At 34.7% G+C, this 25067-nt stretch overlaps 1 protein-coding gene across 1 annotated transcript; it reads right to left on the reverse strand.

The window, feature by feature from the left end:
- Positions 1 to 137: 137 nt before the first annotated feature.
- On the reverse strand, positions 138 to 14448 carry ICU2 (DNA-directed DNA polymerase). Its single transcript, XM_086435522.1, has 31 exons — positions 13276 to 14448; positions 11774 to 11944; positions 11419 to 11502; positions 11208 to 11282; positions 10854 to 10918; positions 9339 to 9429; positions 9023 to 9211; positions 8091 to 8254; positions 7819 to 7933; positions 7367 to 7546; positions 7147 to 7264; positions 6378 to 6493; positions 5979 to 6287; positions 5737 to 5829; positions 4388 to 4506; positions 4218 to 4290; positions 4033 to 4089; positions 3815 to 3907; positions 2977 to 3099; positions 2780 to 2877; positions 2640 to 2685; positions 2232 to 2345; positions 2040 to 2123; positions 1782 to 1895; positions 1604 to 1693; positions 1417 to 1493; positions 1091 to 1316; positions 943 to 996; positions 745 to 864; positions 554 to 628; positions 138 to 428 (listed from the first exon to the last, which is right to left on the reverse strand). Exons 1-31 carry the CDS (start codon positions 14392 to 14394, stop codon positions 282 to 284), a joined length of 4599 nt encoding a protein of 1532 aa, XP_086291648.1. The 5' UTR covers positions 14395 to 14448; the 3' UTR covers positions 138 to 281.
- Between the last annotated feature and the right edge of the window lie 10619 nt (positions 14449 to 25067).

Below are 25067 nucleotides of genomic sequence, written 5' to 3' on the forward strand. Positions count from 1 at the left end.
ACATGGAATGAAGATTCAACATACCACACACACCACATCCACTTCATTGATACCCAGGCATCCCCAGAATCAAAACCTTATTGGATTGTAATTAACCCAGAATCAAAAACCCATTAAAGTTTATCAAGATTCACTCAAACACTAACACATTCCTGTGATTTTTTTTATCGCCAAGCAATCACCTGTAAGGTTAATTGTAAATCCATTATTTACATAAACAAAAATTACATGAAAGGCCGGCCATGATTTTGATCACAGCGGAATTTCCATCATTTGATTGATCAAATGGTGATAGTGAGGTCCTTCATTTGGACCCACCCATAGGCACAACGATCTCGGATCTTCTGTACTACTGATGCTGCCAAGTCAACCACAGGCCAGATTCTGGCAAGCTCTTTCTCCAATGGAATTCTAACCTTGAGATCCAACTGCAGCAATCATCAAATAACAAATATGAGAAACTACCCTTTGTTCTTTGTTTGTAAACAAGCTACACCAGACATGCATACTGCAGGGTAATCAAAATAACAAAGACTTGGTGCAGTAAATCAACCTTCTCGACAAACCGAACTGCATCCAACACATGGCAGAAATAGGTAAGCTGCTTGTATAGATCCACTTCTGTATACTGCCTCAGGAACATTTTACACCCAAATATATTAGTATATACAATTGTTCAAGCATGGAACAGTGAACTAATAAGGAATTTATTTGGGATGCACAAGTGTGCAATCAGATCAGCACCTTTCTAACAAGATGCCCATTACAGCGAGGATAGTTTGGACAAACCGTTCCCCTCTCAGAATCACCAATCACCCGCAGGTTCAGACTACAAGTGGTAAACTTGCAAGTTTCATCGTCACACTGAGAAGTGAGTAAATACTGTCAGTGGTACTACGGCTGATAAATTACCATTAGATATTAATAAGAAGTGATATCTACCATCATTAGGCCCTTGTAATACGTGGAGATAAACCCATCTGCTTGTCTTTTGACCTGTACAAAGGTGTATGTGGAATCATTTAAACTAATCCTTGGCAGATAAATAAAAGCAAATTTTATCAAGCAAAATTGTGCAATGCAACACTACCTGGTTAGCTATAATGACAGCAGACATCCTATTGCCCTCATCTGGGCATTTTGAACAACGCAATCTGTACCAGAAATTATAGCTAGATTCCTTTTCTGCCTGCGACTCTGGGGGGCTTTGGGGGCTTTTGACATTTGATGTTGACATTAAACTGGACACCGGGGGACACTCAAAAGTGCAAAAGCATGTGGGGCATGACAATCGCAAAGGCTCACAGCCACGATATCTGCAATTTTCAGTGCGTCAAAGGTACCTGTCAATCCTTCGACTTCTCTAATGCTAATGTGTGGCAATTACGTCATTTTCAAATCAAAGAAAATTTTTACATCTCATCGTCATCTACAGAAGACAGGAATGACGTAGTAGGGTCGTTGCTGATTGCTTCACTTGTTTTAGCTTGGAACTAAGCAAAAAAAAAAAAAAGGCGTTGTTTATGGTGTTAATAGCATACACAATGACAAACATCCACACCCAATGAATGTTTGGTTTGACTAGATAGACTGTACAACTTACCTTCGATGAATCAAGTCCCAGACAATCAGCCAAACGTGCCGGGCTTGTACCCTGAATGGAAGCACATAGACGTGATACCACAGGATGAATCTGCATGGACAAACCAATTAACAACACTGAGCAAATAAACACACTCCACTACATTTGACACAATATCCAAATCAAGTAGGTTGCAAACCTGCTGGGCCAAATAGTAGTCAATGTCTATTATCCAGTTTCCGTTGTCCTTTTTTAGCTCATCAGGATGCCTAGCCCGCTGAGCAATTCCTGCAGACGAGCCTGAACTAGTCCCCTATTCATGGCAAATGCAAACAAATTTAGTACTTCTTAATCACCATTGTAACATTAATATATTTATTTATAATTATATTGTTAAACGTAAAGGGAATTCATAAATGCGAGTCATAAATTGTTATATGATTGCAAAAGACAATACCTGCTCACAGCAAATAATATAAGGGACAGTATCACCGGCAGAGCACCCAGTAGAATAGCCAGTTTCCTTCAATCTAAGCGCAACCTAGTTAAAGGTTTACCGGACACGTAAAATTAGTGAGATACAAATGATGAATTTGACGAGTTCTACAACAAATCAATTTTGTGGATCAAGAGTTGTTGCCTGGCTCACCTGTACATGTGGTTGGTTTTTGGCGTCTGCATAGGCTTCAGGTGATTTTGTCAATGTCTTTGTGATGACGTATTTCTCAAGTGCTACTTCTCCATTCCTCATCTCCTCTTGTACCTGTTTGATGAAGACAAATATTTGAAAACTCATCCTCTTATCACTATGTCTCTTATAAACATGAATGATGACAAAGCATGGTTGCATCACTCGGTTCAACATGTTCTCTTATACAATTAAAAAATAAGGGTGTCTTCACACTGACAAAAAGGATAGTCTGGGAAGCTTAAGATCATGTCTAAGGCTGACAGAAATTCTAAGAAGCAATTGGCTGCCATTATGTAGCACTGAGAACCAGCACAATCAGAAAGCCTCTTCCAAGCTCAAGTAATTCACACGAAAACATGATGTTACCTTCATTAAAGAGCTATGTATCGATTCAACGACATCCTCGCAAGACCTGAGAGCATGAGAACCATACAGTTGATTATATGCAAGCAGAGAATTACTGAAGTTTTTCTTTGATTGGACTTAAATTTAAAATAAATGTGTACCCGCCAGATAATATTTGGGTCAGGCAGAAATCGCCTAATTCCTTTGATAACAAACTCCAGTCACGTCGAACCATGTCGAGACCCTTGCGTTCAATGACCTTCACCATGCAAGTTAAATAAAGCAGTCATACATCAAAGCGGGCACATTTTGGACCAATTTCTAAGCAAAAAAAAAAAAAAAGTATTTCAACTCCAACCTCGTATGGCATCCCATCCTTAAACTGCACTTTGACAGCTGCATATTTCTTTTTCTTGAGTAGCAGCATTCTTTTGTACAAGCCATCAAGATCAATTTCTAAACAGCGATACTTCTTGTTGACCTAAATGTAGAAAGGACAGGCCATAGTTCAAAGTAGAAAAATGGGAAAACCTTGTAAAACATGCAGATAAAGCAACTTGGATTTCATTGGATCTACATAACCATCTTGACCTATAGACTTTTTTCCTGGAGATGTTGAACTGATTGGGTTGAATTTTTTAGCAGCAAGATCGCCAAGGTCTGACCCATTGAATGGTACATATCGGTGGGTCCCTTCTGTATACAGCATGTATAGATCACAAAAAATATTGAAGATGGGAATTCCCATCTTCTCGACACTACCCCACGTCATAGTCACCAAAGTCTCTGACTTTTTCAAAAAATTGTGTTTAAATCGCGATTTTAAAGACTGACGATTAAATCACGACTTTTTTGAAAAAAAAATCACAATTTAAACAAAAGTCGCAATTTAAACACAAAAAATTGTGATTTTCTTTTTCTTTTTTTTCTTTTTTGTTGAGCAAGCTATTTTAAAAGGGTTTTTTCAAAGACCAATCTATTCTTATAGTTTAAAATAGGATGTGATCATATAAATGATAACACCACAAAGTAAAAAAAAAAAATACATTGTCTTAATACTATTTCGATTTTTTCCTGATTTTTTCATTTTTTTTTACTTTTTCCCTTGCCAACTTATTCCCAAACCCCGACTTGATGACTGTTCCCCACATCAATCAGTGACATCCATTCACTATAGAAGAAAAAAAAAAACTCACCTCTTGGATGACTCTTCCCGCAATTGCTTTGGATTGTGCAATATCATCAAGACCACTATAGATCATGATTGAATCTGTATCACCATAGATCACCTGTTTGATGTAAAACATGTCACTCATCAACTAAATGACTTAAACCACTCAATCAATAAACTCATGACACAAAGATCAAAATATTAATTTCATGAGTCATGAATCAAGAAGTTCAAGAAAATGACCTCCAATTTCAAGTTATTCTGGACAAGATCAACAGTACTTTGTAGGATCTCCCTCCCCTGCAGAAGAATTAATTGGTTTAAGTTAATAATAACTATCAATATGATCAGTTCAGTCAGCAATGTGTACATGAAAACACTAGTACATTTTTTGCAATACACATTTAAACAACAAAGAATCTTCTTACTTGTAGTGTTATAAGCTCTGCAAGTGGCTTTGCATAGAACCTTGAATTGGAAAACCCCAAACATCCATACATACTGATAGAAAGTGAAATTAAGTTGAAACTCAGTACTTAACATACTAGTAAGTACTGAGGAGAGTAAAATATGTCTGCACCGAACAATGAGCACAAACCTGTTTGCAGTGAGCTTTAGTGCTTGCTGCTGTATGTCAAGCTGCTGAAACTTTAGACCAGATGCACTCTTAAGCCATGACTTAACCATTCGCCTCCTCTCAACCAAGTTCCTCAGCAACTACAAAAGTGTGTATAGTGAAAGTTTTAGTCAACTGAACACTTCATTAAAGCAAAAGATATAATAAAGACTTTAAATAACTGTGATGAATAGAGGTTTCATCCTTGACGCATACACCTCCGAATACTTGACTTCCAAATAACTAAGAGAGCTTGATGTAAAACTCAGAATTCAAAAGCTCCAGAAACCCTATTGATTAGTTTAAAGGTTCTCAAAAACTAACGTAAGACTTGACACAAACCATCTTGAAACAAACCAAGACTCCAAAATTTGCTTAGCCAAACCCACAGAATTAAGTCAAATCTTTTTCTCAGATTGAATCAATATGACTCACGAACAGTTTGAATCCCAGTAAATCTCAAATTTTCAAACCTCATTTTAGAGAAGTGGAGACAAAAAGCACGAACATCACACCATAAGTGCCATTGAACTCAAAGACCTATTTTTATATCCATTGTTCTTAAAAAAATCATCATGGATCATGATGGTACCAAAAACAAACCAAATCCCATGGTTGTTAAAATTGTAGGATTTAAGATTCGAATCAAACAATTCTGAAAGCAAATGGCATCAAATGCGTGTTTCTTAATTAGTAATGAATCATATGATTCATATATGATTCATATGTGAATCACATTGCAAAAGGAATCATGGAACAGAAATTTGGTATGGCTTTTGGAGGGAATGCAGTTTATTAATGTATCTCTGCTATTTATTACATTTTTTCTGCTTATTGTTTCTTCTTTCCAGCCACATATACCTTTAATTTCTTCCTTCTTTGAATGCACAAAAATGATAGTAGAAATAGATGGAGCACTTGAAGAATCAAAGAAAGTGGCAAGTCTTGTGCTTCTTTTTCTTCACTTAGACGGGTGAAGTTTTTCTAGACAAGGAACATGCTTACAGCCAAACCCAAAATAGAGTGTAAGAACACACTTTTTACTAATCACCCAATGTTCCTAAAGTTTAGCCCCCCAGACTAATGAGCATAGTTAACATCCGACAAAGAATCAATTTGGAAAGAAGTTTAAAGCACCAACAAAACAACTAAAAATATTCTGCACGTATGCCTTTGAAGTATAAGAGCCCTTACCTTTTAATGAATTCGAGCACATATTAACTTAAGAAAACACAAAAATGTGTTTTATGAATGAGTTTTTCAAAATTTGTCATAAATGCATCATTTTTATAGTAAATACCAACAATGCATTATCTCTGAAGGAATAATACCTCAGGCAAAACTCCAGTTGTTTTAGAAGATGGTAAACGAGGGATTGATCCATCAGCAGATCTTTCGACTGTTGTGAAGCAGATATTGTATTCCTATAGAGCAATTAAGGATCAATAACATAAAATAATAAAGAAAGAAAAACATTAACAGTTTATATCTGATATCATCTGGGCAAGATAGAAAAACAAATTGTGAGTGAACTGATATATATTAAGAAACAAAAAGAAAAATGTTAAATAACCTGAATGATTGAAGGGTAAAGACTATTGAAGTCCAAAAGTAATATATACTTGTCATATAGACCTCTTTTAGGCTCCAAAACTAATCCACCAGAGTAGGCAGGACCCTTTTTTCCTTTTCCAGAATCAAAATGCTGAAGGTCATTCTCAATAGGAAGCCCGTTCAAATCTTCACCCTCAGCACTATAATCCATTCTCCGTTTTGTTGAGTTTTTTTCTTTCTCTCGTGCAGATATCTTATCTGGTGCAATATACTTCTTTGCATGGAATGCATGCAACAAAAGATATTCAACCCTCTGTGCCCTCGCACCCTGAAAAAACAGGTGATCAAATTGGAGAGAAAGTGATTTCTTGATGGAAGTCTCACAGATGTTCAGAAAACAAAGTAAACAAGAACTCACCTGGAGAGTTTTTCCCCAGAGATTACCACTGATGTTAGTCAGCTGACGTGTAAGGGGAAGAACACTCAAATGAAACATCAGTTCCAAGGATAACCATGCATCAGTCTCACCATACTCTACCTGATCCATTGCAAATGTTTAAATGAGAACCATAATGTGGCAATGCAACTATAAGGCACTAAATATTTCTAATCATAGTTAGTCAAGTTGAACTATTTGTTGTCACTCGAAAAATATAGATGTCCAAGGCTAAAGGATTTGCTAATTCAGATAAGTTTCCTGAGCTTCAAAATGGCACTGTAAGGTCACCCAAAGCACGAATAGCTCTAACAAGTGTTCAGACCTCGCCATGGCACTTTATTATGGTTATAACATCACTTGCTATGCATATACACATCATCATCATCAAACCTCATCCCAAAGATTTGGGGTCGACTAAACAAGTCCTGTTCCTCCGTTCAATTTTGTCCAGAGACAAATCTAATCAGGAATTCAGGATTTATGTTTGGAGGAGATGGATTTTCACACCAGCTGTAAATCTGATAAAACCCTTTATTATCCGGGCTTGGGATTGGCAATGTGTAAAGGTACACTACATAGATAAATACATATTAGAAACATTTAATCGTATTTCTTAATATCCCAAGAAAATCCAAGACACATTCAAGACCGAGTCAACTTACTAAGTTAACTTTTAAGGGTTTAGTTTCTTCTAAGCTGCTAACATAACTATCCTTAAAAAAAACAACAAAGGGTTCAGCATAAGAACCTACAAGTTCCATAAGCGATCCAGATGTTTGGAACATGTTGGGGATATAATTTGGAGCAATCTCCTTCCTGTCTTTATTCAGCTGGGTCTTTGCAAGTTGTGTCAAAGAATAACTTACCTGGAAGAAATACAGGTAATAGAGTATATGAAGCCTTTTAACTGTGTTAGAAACTGAAAATCGTGGTAAACTTAGAAAAGAAATAAACGTGTGGCTTCACACCTCCTTCAATAGGTCACGGGAGCACAAATAGGTATCACATAAGAGCCGACCTGCAATACAAGACATGATCCCTGGACTTGCTCCGGACCCAAAAATAGTGCTTCCCTTTGTAAGTTTAGGCATCATAGAACGCTTAAGACGCCCAATTTTGGACCACATACTGCTTGGAACCTTGCAAGCCTGCATAATTAACAAAGTACCTATCACACAAAAACTCCAACACCTACTTATTAAAAAACAAAACGAAGAAAAACTACCCAGATTTCCTTTTTTGCTACACAAACATTTTGGATACAACTTTGATTATAACAAATTATTGTTATCCACATATTCTGCCATTATTTGCCTTCAGTAATTACTCTTTATTTCAAACAGTGCACCTGTCTGAGGTACATCTAGGCTGTTCTTTGGTCAAAAGTGTTACAGCTCATATAATTTATTAAAGAAATAACCTGAGCTCTGTGGAGAAGAACATCGAGATCAAATCCAGAAATATTGTGCCCAACAAGGACATCACTATCCAATTTGTGTAGTTCAAGCATCAAACGATTTAACAAGGCTCTTTCACTGCAAGGAAGGACACAAAAAGGAAACAAATAATTTGAACGAGTGGAACTGGGAAGAAACAGTTCTGCCATCAAAACAGATTTACTTTGTTGGAGATAATAGAAATGGAGGAGTTGACACCAATAAATAATAATAATAATTTGCAATAACAGCATACCTGCTTTCGACCCCAAGAATATTTGACCCAGCCTTGGTATTTCTATCAGAAACATCTTTTGTGAAACCCATTGGAAATATGCCTCCTTCAAGCTTGCGCACAACGGTAAAATGGCTAAGTACCCCAGGTCTCTTCCATTCTGATGACAACATGGGAGTGTCAATCTGAAAATATGGAGCAAACACCAGTATCACTACCATGCAAGTGATGAATCATAATCAAGTATTTGCATGTTTTGATTAAGAATTGAAGTCTAAAAGAGAAAAATAACCAATATCAACTACGTAAGTACAAACCATGACCAGAAAACTCAATCAAGTAGACTTGTCACTTGAACAAGAAAACCTATTTTTCATGAGAAAAAGTACTCGAGCCAATCAAAATGCCCCAAAACTGCCAAGTTTTCTACGCTTTCAAGACTAACTCAAGTCAATAGTTACATAGCCAAATGATTAGATTTCTTCTTACAAAATGAATGCCCTGAAAAACATCCTCAGATATTCCTTAGTAGTTATTATACTTTCATTGAAACCAATATCTTAGAACATTCAATTAAAATAGCATTTATTAATTAGTTAATAAAAAATTTAGACTTGCCAAACTCACCTGGGATCAGAAAAGAATAACAATCATCACTTCGATTTAGAACCACAATGGTGCTAAGTCATAGACTTTAAATATAAATAAAAACTGTTAAATCAAAATTCATGAGTTGCCCAAATCAACAAATTGACTCACTTGAGTCAAGCTTTGATGATCATTCAAAATTTATTTTGTGATAAAATTTTCCAAACCTTTGATAGAAGCAGGACCCCCACACACCACAACCCAATAATAACTAAGAGTTAACACAAACAAGTTGGAGAATCCTAAAATGGAAACATCAAGGACATAGTAAAACTAGTACTACAAATGGGGCACCTACTACATACCTTAACCATGCGACAGCAAATGATCGATGCGGATACAATTTCATTAATATTCTGCTTTTCATTGATGACTGTCTTCAGATTTATTGCCGAAACAGTTACTGGAGGAATCTCCGGTGTGACTTTTGAGGAAGTTGGAATCCGAATATCTTTGGGACAATCAACAGAAACCTCAAATTTACTCCAGCTTACCTATCCCAGGATTTGGTTCAACTCATTACAACGAGTTTCTTTCTAGCATTGCTTAACAGAAAACAGAGAATGACCAAGCAAGAACTTCTTAAACAGTATGACAAGCATTAAAGTTGAAATGCCTCACCCGCTGAGAGGCTGGACAGCTGGAAAATTTAGAAATAGATAACCAGGAGGGTCCTTTTATTTTCCTTTTGATCAAAAATAGCTCCAGAGCACTGCATAAGGATGACCTTGGTCATTTTCCCTTTAAATTTTTCTAGTCTTAAATGAAGATACAGCAAATACTCGCCGACAAAACAATAATATTAACGGAGAAAAGGCTCAACTATAATTTCAGTTATAATATATAAATATACTGATCACTTCTTGGACGTCCCACAATAACCGGGTGTTTGAAGATTCTAGTGAGACAGCAGGAGTTGAGTTTGTACATTATGTCTATAGTGTTTTTTGGGAGTTAAGGTTTTTAAGAAGTTTAGGGGTGTTTTCTTCAAGTATTTCTTGTATAGATGGGATTGGGTTTGTCACCTTCCAGGTTCGTAAGTTGGGGTCTAATTGGGTGTTTTGCTTTGTTCCTTAGTAGTCGGTCATCTCAACCGCTTTATTTTATTCTTTTAATATAGTTCACTTCGTCTATCAAAAAAAAAAATTATATTGTTTCAAACAGTATGAGATCTTCAAGCATGGCAGAAACATTTATAAAGTTTATTGTCTCTTCATTAATTCCTTTGTGTTAAGACAAGCATGTTGTAAATCATGTTATAAGCTTTGCAATTAAACAGTCCAGGTACTTGCAAAACCTAGGTCATACTCTTTTTTCTGATAAATATAAATATTATACTAGCAAAACAAAGAGCACAAGGTCCAAGGCTAAGATCTCTCATTACAAACCCTCTCCCAATCAAAAAGATTTTTTTTCAAAGAAAACACCCTTAAAGACAATCGATTGCTTTTGCATGTACCAAAAAAATGTGAAGCGTAGAATATTTTTTATTGGTATAAATTTCATTAGAAAGAGAAGAAAGGAAGTTCAGATGACCAACCAGCCTACAACAAAGAAAAAAAGAGAAGGACAAAAACAAAAAACATGAAAAAGGATACTAAAGCACAATACATAACCCCTACACTCTAATACCACCCCATCCCCCATCTAAATATTAAATCTTTAGTGAAAAAAAAATTAAAAATCTTAAACTCCTTAAAGGATTTGCATCAAAAGAAAAGTAAAATTTGCAAAGAGAACAACAATTAACAAAAGTAATCCTAGGGCCATGAGATCTCCCATTGTTAACACTTCCACCAAAACAGTAGACTAGATAAACTGGGATATCGTGAAAAGGATTAAGACCAGGGAGAACCTTTGGAAAGCCAAGAACAAGCTATTGACAACTTGACTGTGAAAACCTTCTCCAATTAAGAAAGGAGGTTGAGATGACCAACAGGGAATACAAATAACGGCCAAAAAGCCTGAGTAATTTAACATATATTATTTGAACATGAGGGTTCGACAAGGTAATTTTGGACATAATGAAGAAACCTAATAAACAAATGTAATTGAATGTATCCAAAATGAGAGATGTTCAAGCTCCAAAAGAATCTGAAATTCTCTGTCTATGGAACCACTTGTGACTACTTATACCTGCAATGAGTTCCCAGCAAGGCAGAAAAAAGTTTTCCTTTAAGATCAGAGGGAAGTGGTGGGTCCTGCATTGGTATAGTAGCAATAAATTAGACAAAGCACTGCCAAAGTTAAAGAAGATTTTCATACATGCAAAAAAGCGTTGAATCCTAGGTAGAACAACAAACAAGAAGTTGCAAGTTCCATGTAAATCTTTTCCAAAAACACTAAAATTTTCAAAGTATGTCCCAATCTCAACATGTGATGGCTAGCAAAAATGGTAGGCATTTAATTAAGGAGCCATAAGCACAATTCTTTGATAGTGCAGGTATACTTCCCTGAATTTGAATGTGATTCAATAATTGGTTAGGATACCTTAAATGGGTAATTGATTTTAAGAACATAACTCTCCCCGATAGGTACGTCAGATCGCTCGAATGCATAGCCCCTCTACAAAATGCACAAGTAACATGACTTTTTTGTAAACTCAAACAAAAATAAAGAACAAAGGAACATTAAGAGTTGACAAGACATTAACATATGATGAAAATAAGAATCAAGCCTGATTACGAATAGAAGCACATACCTTAACCGGAGCCATTCTAAAAGCTGACACATTGAGATCTAATAATTTCTCTGTTATTTCACTCTTCAATCCAGATGCCATCTCCTAACAAAGACAATACATGCACCAAAACAGAAAATTTATTTATACTATCGAATAAACATAAATGTACCTTTTTTTTGCTAGGCAAGCAGGTTAGTGCATCAGTGGTCAGCAATTAGTGAGTGAAGGCAACGTGATTTGGACACAGGTCGTTTTTATCAAAACTCACAAACCTTATCCATTTAGCTAAGTTGGCACCTTTTTTATATAAATGTATTTGTTTATTGTGTGGAGTATGAAGAAAAAACGCTTATCAAGAAAAGGTAAAATTTACTTGCAGTTTTGTCCGGAAAACTGTTGATGAAATCCGGGAGTCCGCAACATCCCTCTCATGCTCCATGATTACATCATTTTGCAATACAGAACCATTTGGGATAGCATAGACACATCTCTGCATGTTCTTGACAACCACACAGCAGCTGTCATACGTACTTCCTGCTTTAACCTTCCACATTGACAAAGACACCAAATCATCAAATGTTTTTTCACTGTCCAAAATTGCATCAAGAATGCATCAAATAAATAAACCAAGGATCTAAAAGGATGACCATATACATGAATGGTCAACATGCCAATATGAAACCAAGAAAAAGGAAAAAAAGGGGGGAAAATAACATCCTATTGGTTTAATATTCAAACCATTCAGCCTCTCCAAAGCACCACTAACTCTTTCTTTTTTCAAAGCATATGTTATTTTAGATTTCGTTCTCAATATGTTGTAATTGAGAATAGCATTTGCTTTCTGATATGCTGATGTGGTAATGAACCCATGATAATAGTGTTTGTCACAAAGTAATTAGATAGCGGCCCAATGCTAATTTTATTAACGATTGTCAAACTCAACAAGTCAGCTTGGAAATCAGCAAAGCTGCCTTCATCTGGCGGTATTTCAGGTAGACTTGACCACCAACTTGGCTTGCCGTTGGTGTATCAGCCAGAGCAACTTGGTTTGAAGGTTAAAACAAAGTAATATTTTCTCATTAGTTTTAAGACTCGTTTTCCCCATATTTTGCCTATTTTATAATCAGATTACTCAACAACATTAACAATTTAGATATTTTATGACCCACCAAGTTGACTAGTAGACAAAATCAAAACTTGACTCAGTCGATTACAAATCCATTCGAGACTTGGGTTTAAACATGGGAAAAAGCACTACTTGTATTACCATAGTTTTTCCATTATTATCTTAGGCACCTGCAGTGTTTTAGTCCTACAATTCAGAACCCAAAACTTAATACATTATTCTGCCCAGCAGCATGAACAATGATAAGAAAAGGAATATTCAGTATAGAGAAATCCCGAACACGCCAGGAGTGTCGACCAACATGACATGGGTGTGACACATATACCTTCAATTGAAGCATCATTAACATGCCACCTATTTAGGATAATTTTCAACACACTGCGAAACAGAGACCGGAAATAGGATAAGTATACAACCTTAAATCACCTAAGTGCGATCCTTGGCCACTTATATGAGAGTACACTACATTGCAACCAAACTAAGCTTCTCTCTTAGGGATGGTGGAACAAGAGTGAGGGAGTGATCCTAGAGTATAATTCCCACAAATAAGATGTAGCATGTTACATAATTACATATGTAAGTGTGTTGATTCTGTTCAGATGGCCATCCACCCAAAGCTCCATAGCCTCACAAACCATGCCTAATGCATGTATGCATCAGTTCATAATCTAGTGTCATTCATGTCCTATGTCCCATGAAATTTTGGAAACTGAGAACACTCATTAAGAAAAAAAGAGGCGATCAAGTACCTTTCCAAAGAGATAGACAGTCCCCGAATTGGAACCATAGAACTCCTCATACGCATCAATGATATAGAAAGGTAACGACCCATCTGCATCCAAATCAAACTCAGACTTCTCTTCGCAGTTAAGATTAAAATTGGCTTTCCCTCTATCACAACCAGCATTCCCGTTATCTCCACTCCATAAAGCCTGCCATCCAGTAGTTGCACTCAACGCAGCATCAGATTCCCCGTTAATTTTCGCATTAAGAGAAACTACCCCATCTCTCTTCACCGATTCAACTTCCACTTCACTACCTTTTGGAGCGTCCTCCTCAACAAATGCTCCATTACTCAAAGAATCATGCTTTTGGGGCAATGGAGCAGAACCCACATCAGAACATAAAATCTCATTGTCTTTCAAGTCCTCGGGCATGGCTCTGTCACAAACCAAACCATCATTTTCTTGAATTTCCATCTGGGGTACATTATTTGTAACCATGGTCAATTCAGGTTTAACGGACTCGTTCTCGCTCTTAACTGGGGCAATTGATGCGAAACTTTTTGAGATCGAAAATGAGCCTAATTTCCCCCTTCGCCGCCTTTCCCTATCGGCTTCATCAGGGGCAAACTCGGTAATAACCTCGTCAACAATGCTATCTGACGACAACCCTTTGACCTTATCTTCCCTATTCTTCTTAAAAACTGAAGAAGTAAACATCGAAGAGAGCCGTTGCTTACCCATGAGAGCAGCTGCAGCAGAGAGTGAAGAGGGCTTTTTCGGGGGTGGTTCTTTTTTCTCTGATTTCTTCTTCTTGGGTCTCTCAGATTCTCCTTCGGATTCCTCGGATGAAGGAGGGAGGCCAGATCGAGACCAATCTTCTTCTTGGCCTTCGTCTCCGTATCCGAGGCCATCGTCGTCTACGATGAATCCTTGAGCTTCTTCTTTGCGTTTGGCAACGAGTGCTGCGTAATCATCTTCTTCAACGGTGTCGTAGATTGGATCTTCCATCTTTATCTGGAACCCACCTTCGGAACGCCGACCGCCGCGACGGAGAGCTTTCAGACGCTCCAACGCATCGGCACGTGCAGTCGCATCGGCTCCCTTGTTGTTCCTCCGTCTTCCTGCGACAGTGGGCTCCGACATCTCTCTCTCTCTCTCTCTCTCTCTCTCTCTCTATATATCTCTCTGTGCGGCGTCTTTGGATCGATCTCACTGTAGTAGTCGATATACTTCTACATTGGCGGGAAATGCATTCAGTTTTCGCGCCAGCGGAAACTCCTCACGAAATAAGAGTTCTGCTCTTGGCACCTCAACTCTTACTTATTACACTTCAATAAAAATTGTAATAAAAAAAATCTAGATTTTTATTTTATTTTTTCTAAAACGTGGGCAACTTTTGCAAAATTTCCAATTTCGGAACACTGCTCGTTTTAATTCCCAAAAACTTGTCTTAGGGCGAGTTCACAGGTAGGTAATTTGATTTAAAGTGACGATATCTCACTGATAATTAAAAATGATCTCGTCCTTAAAAAATAAGGATATTTTTCTATAAATTTATAAATGAAACCACCATTTTTTTATCAACGATATCGTCACTTTATAATCAAGGATAAGCTATTCTTGAAATTTATCAACGAGTTTCACACTTTTTATCAATGATGATATATTAGAATACCTACTAGCAAACTTGCTCTAAAACATGTTTTGGGAATTAAAACGAACAATGGACCAAAATTGGATTTTTTGTAAAAGCTGTGTACATTTTGGGAAAAACCTCTTAAAAGTAAATAAGTCAATAATTAAAAATAAGTAAAGGTTGGTGTGCCAATAGAAACTCTCTCTCTCTCTCTCCATGGAGTTCTATTTGTTAAATTTAGGATTTCATGAGCATAATCCTAATTGTTCACAATTGTTGAAATTGTTTGTAGGAGTGCAACTTGAAACGGTTCAAACCAAATTGATAGCTTTGAATCGGTTTGGTTTGATTGGAATAAGTTGCGATTTGGTTTTAGGTTAAGAAAATGGATAATTGATTGGTTCGATCCCATTCTTGGTTCAAGGTTTGCATAGAACTCAACCAAATCAAGAAGTGAATCCTTACAAAATAAATAAATATATGTATCAATTTATTATGATTTATTTTAGGAGTTAGGACGTCCATTAATGATATTTTTTGGATAAAAAGTAGTAACTTTTTATATATAGATTAGTGATAGATTATATGAAATTTCATGTTTATTATTTATTTATTTATTATTATTAAAAATGAGTTGCTTTCGAGCAGGATTATAGGATATATCTTGGCAATCCACATAACCGAACCTAACTATATCGATTTTAATTAGTTCGGTTTGGTTTGATTCCATTGGCATTTCGGTTATGATTCTTATTTATTGGAACCTATGTTGATTCAGTTGTGATTTGGCCTCAAACCAAACCAAACTGCGCCCCTCTAAGTTTGAATCTTCATTATTACAAAATATAACAAGAGAAGGAGGAGTAGAAGTGGTCTGGCACCAATTTTTGGATCCCATAAATGCCCCCACCATCACATTCAAACTTAATATAACGAGGGATGTTTTGGTCAAAACCCAAGGAAATTGTAGCCCATGACACAAGATCGTGGTTGTTAGTTTTCAAAATTATAAAAACACCTTTTTTATCATATATTAATCAAAAAATAAATAAAATTTGATCAATGTTTCTAATTTACAGATAAAACCTTTTGATACATGTGCTTTTGTACATACCACCTTTTAGTGTGTTAATTGTTATAATACTTTGTGATATTGACGTAACCCAAGAAAATTGTAGCCCACGACACAAGAATTGTGGTGGTTGGTTTTCAAAATTATAAAAACATATTTTTTACTGTATGATATTCAAAAAATAAATAAATAAAACTTTGATCAATGTTTCTAATTTACAGATAAAACCTTTCGATACATGTGCGTTTGCACATGCCACCTGCTAGTGTGTTATTTGTTGTAATGCTTTGTACTATTGACATAATAACTGAACCAAATTGTTGTAATGTTTGAATGGCACACGTGCAATGCCCACACATCACATGCACTAGGTAATTGAGGGTGCGCCCTCACAGGTGGCCCCTGAGGAATTAATGCCTATACTGGGTATCGAACTCACGACCTATGAGCATTAACTGCTTATCAGTTTGAAATTACCATTGAGCCAACCCCTCTAGATGAGTATTCCCACCCTTATCTGTATTTTTTATTTTTGATGTTTCAAATATTCTTCTGCTTCATCCTCTTCTCTTTCTTTTTTGGTTCATCTGTTTTTTGAAAAAAAATTATGTCTCACATGAGATAATGAGATGACTTGTTCAAGTCATCTCGGTATCACTTGCAAACGAGATGTGGTAAATAAGAATCTAAGATTCAAAACCATTTCCTAATTGACTAAGAACTACAATGTATTATAGGAGAGGGCTCCTAAGATGATGAAGATAGATACCCTTAGTTTATAGTTAATGAAACCCGACGTAAATTGAAGTAGTCACCTCATGTTTTTTTTTTTTTAGGGAATCAAATGTTTAAAATGACTTGGTAATTGATTGACTTCGTAGTATAGTCGTATTACTCATAAGATTCTCACGAGTACTAAATATCGCATCTTTACTCAATGCGGTCTATATAACATGATGGATAGATAGAAATACTCCAACACTACACCTTGTCATGTCATATATTCCATACATCACACTAGATAAGTATCATATTTATGGAATACGATTCACTTTCAAAACCCCTTGAAGGAGCCATATCTTACAATGACCTTCTCATCTTAATATTTCAATATAGATTCAACCCAATCAATAACCATTCCATTTTTAGTGTTCAAGTACACTAATGACTGATGGATGGCCAAATATTACTGAGCTCAAAAGTGAGTAACGAATGAAGTGGGAAGTAAATTGTGGGGATGTTGTCCATGGAAATAAAATTGAATGGTTAAAATAAATGTTCATTTTGTAATGCATATAATTTTATTTTATTTTAAAGTAAGCGAGCAACATTTTTGGTATTAAATTATAAGATAAAAACATACATTTAAAGGGCTTATACCACCTAAAATTCACATTCAAGGCAAACAAAAGTTAGGGAGACCCATTAGTTACCTCTTGAAATAGTGACAAACTCTGCTCTTTGGCATATAAACGTTTTGCAAAGGTCCCAATAAATTTCAAGGTCACCATAAATGGAGTCCAATTTGCCCAAAATCATCACTATGTGAAAACTGGAAAATTTGACAGGCCTTCCACAAATTTTAGAAACTGAATTTTGACAGCCCGAGGCTGTTGAGATTTTTTAAGTTCCCAATATTCGACGGCTTAGAGCCGTCGAATTTCTTCCATCCTCCATTGATTTGATGGTTTCGATCTGTCGGAAAAAAATCTGACAATGAAAAAATCGACGGCCTTGGGCCTTTTCACATCATGGCTGCATTCTATTGGCTTACTTGAAACGTGATTTAACTACCAAATTAAATCCCTCGAGACATTGAATTACCCCTTCAAGCAAGAATGCTATTGACCAACAATAGTTGTCCCCTTTAAACGCATTTGCAATCATTAATGGATCTGATTCAACCACTGTTAAAATAGTCTGTGGAACGAATCTCATCTTCAACTAATTACTTCCCTAGAGAAAAAACAAGTGTAAGAAATCAAAGAAACCATAGGCCCAAAGTTGCTTCTTGCCCGTCCAAGAAGCTTTTATTTATAGAGATATATGTGAGATGTCGCTGTAAACTCCTAAAGGACTATCATCTGCAAAAAAGGAGATGACTTCTCGAGTCATTAACATGTTTTGTTTGCATTTCCAACAAAAAATTTCACAACCTAACATTTCCTCATTGAGAATGAATAGAATTTATAGAGTTAAAGAGGAGAAAAATGATCAATTACATGTTCATAATATGTATGACAACGATGAAGATTCTATTATGAGTTAGTGTATTGGGTCAAAATACATAAGTTTCAATTACACAGATAACGTCTTTAATCCTTTCTGGCTGCCCCTTCCTTATTACCCTGAGGGGTATTTTTAGGCCTCCTGGGACTCCCACATATTTTCTCCATGTCAAACATCATTTTCGCACGTGTCCCTATCAGGACTGCCCACGTCATTCTTTCACTGTCGATTGTCTACAAACGTTACTCTAGGTGTGCACGTCATTTAGTGCCAGATGGCAAGATCCCATTACCCTTTGAAGGCGTGCATGACACTTGGCACCAACTTGCATAGCTTCATCGGCTTGACAAGCCATTGCCCAGTCTTTGGTATTTTTGACAGGTGGCAGGATGCCATTGGTCATGGGAACTAGCTAAGTGGTATGTCCCGTGTGACGCCAACTGGCACAAGTGCCATCCACGAGTAGATAAATATTTTAGGATAGGCTTACTATGTTTTTGAAGGTACCAATTAGCTAAGTGGTAAAGGCTCGAAGAGAGTTGATCACATGACCCTAAGTTCAAATCCCTTTGAACCCATTTTCACCATCATTAATCACTACCCCTTGCATACCTAGCAAGCAAAAAACAAACAAACAAACAAACAAAAACTAGGATATAATTATACTTGAATGTGTCCGTAGAAATGAAAGAGTAGTCTTAGCATATGATAATCTAAATAAAAATAAGAAGAATCAAGATGAATTTTTCGTATGGATTGAAAATTCAACAACAATCTAAATAAAAAGATAAATTAAAATTGAATTTATAATTGTAGACTTGGGATTTTCATTTCCAAAGATCTCTACTAGTTAGATTTGGAGTCATCACTATTCTTTTTTAGAAAATTGTATAAATGGGTATCCGAAAAATAGTTTTTAAAATTTTATTTTTGTTGTAATGACTCTCGTACTGAATAAGGGTGTTGATCTATCTAAAATATAGGTAAACGGGTCCATGTTAAGGGATATAGAAGGTGTTAGGCACCTTATTCCTTCCACCATAAGTAGTAACTTTTAAAAATAGTCATTTTTTATTTTATAAATTTTAAAAGACAAAATCAACAGATAAGAACATTTGTACCCTTAAACTTAGAGGGATTTTATTTTGAGCATAAATCAAGACTGTCACCTCATTATGAGAGAGTCATTATGTCTATGCTTATAAGACTTACTTTTTAATGAAAATATACTTTCAAACCCCCCCCCCCCTAAAAAAAAAAAGAAGTGGGGAGGAGAGATGAATGAATGAGATGAAGATGGGAGAGAGGAGGGAATTACATGATCCTACTCCATCCTACTTTGAAGCTTGTATTCTTACTTATTATTATTCTTCTTAAGTTATTGGTGAAATTGTCTTTAATGATGTATCTTTGTTAAACTTTTTGAGAGTTGAGTATGGGTTTTAAATTGGTTTTAAGAAGGTTAAGAGTATTGAAGCTTGATAAGGGGTTTAAGCATTAGTAGGTTTATGAGAGGAATGGGCTTTTATAAATTTTTTAGAAGTAGAATGGAGTGAAAATAAAAAAATGATGGTAAATGACTTTGAGGTTTTTGAATGAGAAGTAGGAAGTCTGTGGTTAGTGGAGGGTAACCTTGGTAAAAAGGGGTTGAAATGGATTATTTGATCTCTCAACCCGTATGAATTGGGTATGGGTGTTGGTTGAAATAATGGTTATGTAGGGAAATAGATAATTTGATATTGAAAGGGTGAATAATATGATGACACATGACAAAATGGTATGGAATTGTATGCATTAGGTGAGTTGATTAAAGATAAGGGGTGTGGGGTTATGAAGATGACTTGTGGAGTGTTTTGAGGAAAATGTGATGGGGTTAGGTAGTGACATGTGATATGATGTGGGAAATAGTAATAGGGTGATGAGAATGATTTCTTTTGGAAGGTTGGTTGTGGAGGTGACATGTGTCTACCTTGTTAATCAAGGGTTGTATGAATTTTGAATGGTTATGATCATAGACATAACTATGGGTTTGAGTTAGAGTTGGGGCTTGGACTTAGGATTGGGCAATTCTTTAGGTTGGGTTGCATTTATGATTGGTTTAGGTCCAATGGGCTTAGAGGTTGGGTTGAGATTGGATTTAATGAGAACTTGGACTTGAGGTTATATTAAAAATGAAATGTCGAATTTTGAATATTTGGATCCTTAGGTCTGTTGCTGATTTTTTTACAAAAACATGTCTTTTTAAATTCTTTTCGAGTTGGGTCCATTCAAATTGAGGTGTATACAATAATAAAATATAATTTATATAAAATAAATAAAAGAGAAAAACATGATCTCACTCCAACAATGAGATTATTGACTTTGTTGTCAAGTTGAACAATCCTCTTTTATCATTCAACATCAATGAAGATTCTACAAAAAGCAAACCACACATTTCAAGTATCTCTATCTTCAAAAAAAAAAACCCATTCCAATGATGAGTTTGTAGAAATCTTATTTATTAGGAATTCTTAGATGGATATTTCAAAAATTCAATAGGGTATTTATAGATATTGCATCAACCAAGACATATGAAAACTACCTAATATAAATATTCTAGAATATCATAATTGATACATTCTAAATATCAATATATATTATAGAATACCCTCCATCACAACCTTCATTTGTAATGAGATACACTAAAAATGATACAATGTATCTTGTGCATCTTATTCTCTAACATCCTCCCACAATTGCATGATCCTTTGAAAAAGGTGTGCAATTGATTTTGTTGAATAATTATTTGATCTCATTAACAGATATGTTCATTGATCGTCGAAGTATCAATCGTGCTTCTTGGTGGTCACATTTTGTCTATGAAGTCCATCATTGTTGCATCCCACTATTTTTTAGTCTATCGGAGCCGATGATTTATTAGACCAGATTTGTCATGATCTCTCCCATAAGCATAAAAGTACGATTGTGTAATTTAAATGAAAGAACTCTCGTTTGAGATATTTTAGATAGAAAAAAATGTGATTGTGTAATATGAATGTATGGAATTGAGAGATTTGTAGAGATACAAAAGGAGTTGTGATTTTTATTGGAAAAACTAAAAATCTAAAATAATAGCAAATAATAAAATAAATGATATCTAGGTCTAACGATGATGCAACAATGTCGATGGTGTCATCGTCGAAGAAAGACACACCAAGATCAAGTTCTCACTAGAACGTAGTCTCTGAAATCATGTAGAATTCTAAAATTTTATCTAGCATTCTTGGATGAATATTACAAAAGCCCTAATAGAATATTTATAGACACTACATCAACCAAGATACATGAAAATTATCTAATATAAGTATATTAGAACATCCTAATTGATATATTCTAGGGAAAATTATAAAAAAAAAAAACCTAAAAAAAAAAAATCACAAAAAGATAACAATTTTGTGAAAATTAGCAAAACGAACCTATTTCGACCCTTTAAGGGCCGTTTTTTTTTTTTTAATTAAAAATTGTAATTTGCAACCCTTTAGGGGCCGAAATATTTTTTTAACTATTTTTTTTTTATTAAAAAAAGAAGTTAACAATAATGGCCATTAAATTTTTTTTTTTTTTTTTCTGACATGTTTAGGAACTGTATTCAACAGTTCTTAATTCTCCAGAATATGTTTGTTTTAATTTTTGAAAAAAAAAAAAAAAATAAATTTATTAGGTTTTTATTTTTTTTAATTTTATGATTTCCTCTTTGTTTAACCACGTGTTTGATCCCACATGTAGACGTCAAAATGACGGGATAAAATTTACATTTCGATTGTTGATCTCAACTACAAAGGATGTGATAAATAACAAAATTATTGACCGTCTAATTTACAACCATCATTGATGTTGTAGGATACAAATTGGTCGAGTCGACGTTTGCACAAGGACCAATCAAACTTGGATACAAGGTGGGAGCCGAAAAGGGTTTAGCCAAAGTTTGATCAGTCTTATGGAACATGTTGCATTTTGAGAGGTGAAGTTTGTGTGCAATAGTATCAAAGATTTGGGATTAAGAATCCAACTTTCCCGTGTAAACACACATTAAAAAAAAAAGATAGTGAGAGGATGCATGAAAATACATACGAACTCAAGTAGAAAGAGTATTAGAAGATCGCTAATGGAGATAGTAAAAGTACATATATTAGTTCACTTTCAAGATGTCAATTTTTTAAGTTGGTTAAGGTCTATGAGTGTTGCAACCACAACTAGGGTTCAAATCAAAGTTACCAAGTCGGAGTTTAGGAATAAGTCAACAAGTGAAAAAATTGATAACATTGGGAAAAAAATTGAAAAACAATTTGGAAAAAATTAAGTTAGGGTTAAGGATTATGTAATTGTTCATACCAATTATATCATTAAATTTCATATTGAACTATAATAATCAATTACCAAACCCCATATTGATTTCATCTATGTATGCACAAGAAGTAACAATAGGTCTAAAGTGTAGTTAACATTTATATTGTTCGATATATATATATAAAGATAACAATCATAAGTCTATGTTAGGATTCATCAACTTGTCAAAGTCAATGTCATCCTCATTTACATCCTTGTTACCTTATGTTTTACTGGTAAAATATGATCACCATTGTCTTCATCAAAGTCATATTCTCTCACTAGTGCATCAGTGTCATCTTTCATTTTTTTTTATTTAATCACAAAGTTCATAATTTAATCTTGAAATTCATGATTTAATTGTGATATTTGTAAAAGTCGCGACTTATTAAAAATTTGTAATTAATTTTTTTTTTTTTTAAAGTCTCAATTTAGTAGCGCGATTTTTTCATAAAGTCAAAGACTTTGGTGACAATGGCTCAAATCCACCTTCACCTGCTAATTACAGAGAACTATTTTTGAAATCACTTGAAAATAACAAAATACTTGACTTTAAACAAAGTGGAACAAAAGACTAGAATTTGTTTAGCAAACTTCAAATCTGTAGGATAAAATCATTGTTGTTCTTGTCCTTGAGGTGAAATTTCGCCGAGTCAAATGGAGGGTTCTAATTCAAAATGGGATCGACCCATCCATGAGTTTCAAAACCACATAGCAAATCCATTTGTGTATGGAGGAGAAATGTGTTGGGCTTAGATCAAGCCTAAACCTAGCTTAAGGCCCACAATTGTTATACTTTTTCTTAGTACAGGTACATTCGATTACGTGGGTTCACATGATCCGGCATCTGCCAATCACATTAGCCCGTGTGTACAAAGGCATCTCCAAATTTACAAAACTACATTCATTAGGCTGCACGTGTCGCACAGTGGAGAGCCTGTGACACTGTAAGGAAAAAGTTAGTGAGCAATAATAAATGGCATTCTATCACATAATTCATCGACCAATAATAAAATAGATCTCCTATGTAAACCTTATATTACCGAGACCTCTAGTTCATAAATAAACATTTCGTAGGGACCAAATAGCCCCAAAATTTGGAAAAAATAAAAATAATAATAAATTTTAAGTTCTAATTATATGTATCAAGGTAAATCATAATATATTGAACCATCTTATTCTCACATAGAATTGCATTGGATCATGGGTTATAGTTTTAAAATCCAACTGAGGTGTGATTTGTCTGAGTCATCTAGCTTGAGATAAATCAAACTGTTTAAATATTTTAATTATATTTTTATTAGTAAATGCTAAGTTATGTAATAGATCTTATTTTGTATAGATCACCTATATTTAAGTCATTAAAAAGAAATTATTGGCCAAGTTTTTGCTAATCAAAACTGTGGGGGATATTTTAGATCTCGCACTCCTCAAGATGCGTATTACAATAGATAACCAAATCTTCATCAAAATAAGTATTATAAAGAATGATTAACTATTCCTTGGAATGCGTATTATAATAAATAAATAATTTCGATCATCTTCTCCGATGAATCTTCAAAGTTTATGATCGTTGTATGGTGTTGTCTTATCTTTAAAAGATGCCTGTTTTGTAGTCGAGATCAACGATTAAAATGTAAATTTTATCCTATTATTTTGTCGTTTACATGTGGGGTCAAACACGTGGTTAAAAAAAGGAGAAATCATAAAATAAAAAAAATGTTTTGTAAAAATTAAAACAAAAATATTCTGGAGCATTAAGAATAGTTGAAAATCATTCATAAATATGTCATAAAAAATAAAAATAAAAATAAAAAATTCAATGGTTGCAATTGTTAACTTATTTTTTTAATAAAAAAATATTTTGGCCCTTAAAAGGCCGAAATAGATTCATTTTGCTAATTTTCACAAAATTGTTATCTTTTTGTAAATTTTTTATTTATTTATAATTTTTCCTATATTTTAAATATTAATATATATTTCAGATAGAATATCTTCCATCGCAACCTTCCATTTGTGATGAGATACTGTAACATGATACAATTTAATACAATGCGTCTTATTCTCTAACACAATTTCCAAGGACATGTGGAATCTCTTTATTTAGTTTTCAAATTTGAAGTTGTTGGTTGGACTTGAAAATACGTGTCAAAAGAGATTAATTTTGACATTGAGTGATGTTAAAAGGATGTTTTTGACCAATGCTCGAGATGCCCTTGTCTCTCTCTTACCCATAATAATAAAAAAGAAAATTTTCTGATTTGATTATCTTGCAACATTTAAAAACACGATCCAATGTAATGGAGTTGAAGAGGATAAAATTATATGAATTTAATAAAAATAAAAAAAAAAATTATTTTTTAACATTAAAATTGGGTGGTCAAGTACGGTCCATTTTCAACTCTTTGGATAAGTTAGAATTTTTTTTTTTTTTGTTTTGATTATATATGTATATATTCGTAAAATCTAACCACTTGGGTTGTTGGGTTGTCAATGTGGGCCAACGATCCAATC

Source organism: Akebia trifoliata, chromosome 3, assembly GCF_017979445.1.
Source record: "Akebia trifoliata isolate Shusen 1 chromosome 3, ASM1797944v1, whole genome shotgun sequence".
In the NCBI taxonomy this organism is placed as follows: domain Eukaryota; kingdom Viridiplantae; phylum Streptophyta; class Magnoliopsida; order Ranunculales; family Lardizabalaceae; genus Akebia; species Akebia trifoliata.

What these genes read in the sequence shown, in the direction of transcription:
- ICU2 (XM_086435522.1), bottom strand. Translation starts at nt 14,394, where the DNA reads ATGTCGGAGCCCACTGTCGCAGGAAGACGGAGGAACAACAAGGGAGCC. An exon ending in TCTGGGGAAAAACTCTCCAG is followed by an intron (nt 6,288 to 6,377) that starts GTGAGTTCTTGT and finishes CTGTTTTTTCAG; the next exon opens with GGTGCGAGGGCACAGAGGGT. An exon ending in ATTACAAGGGCCTAATGATG is followed by an intron (nt 865 to 942) that starts GTAGATATCACT and finishes CTCACTTCTCAG; the next exon opens with TGTGACGATGAAACTTGCAA.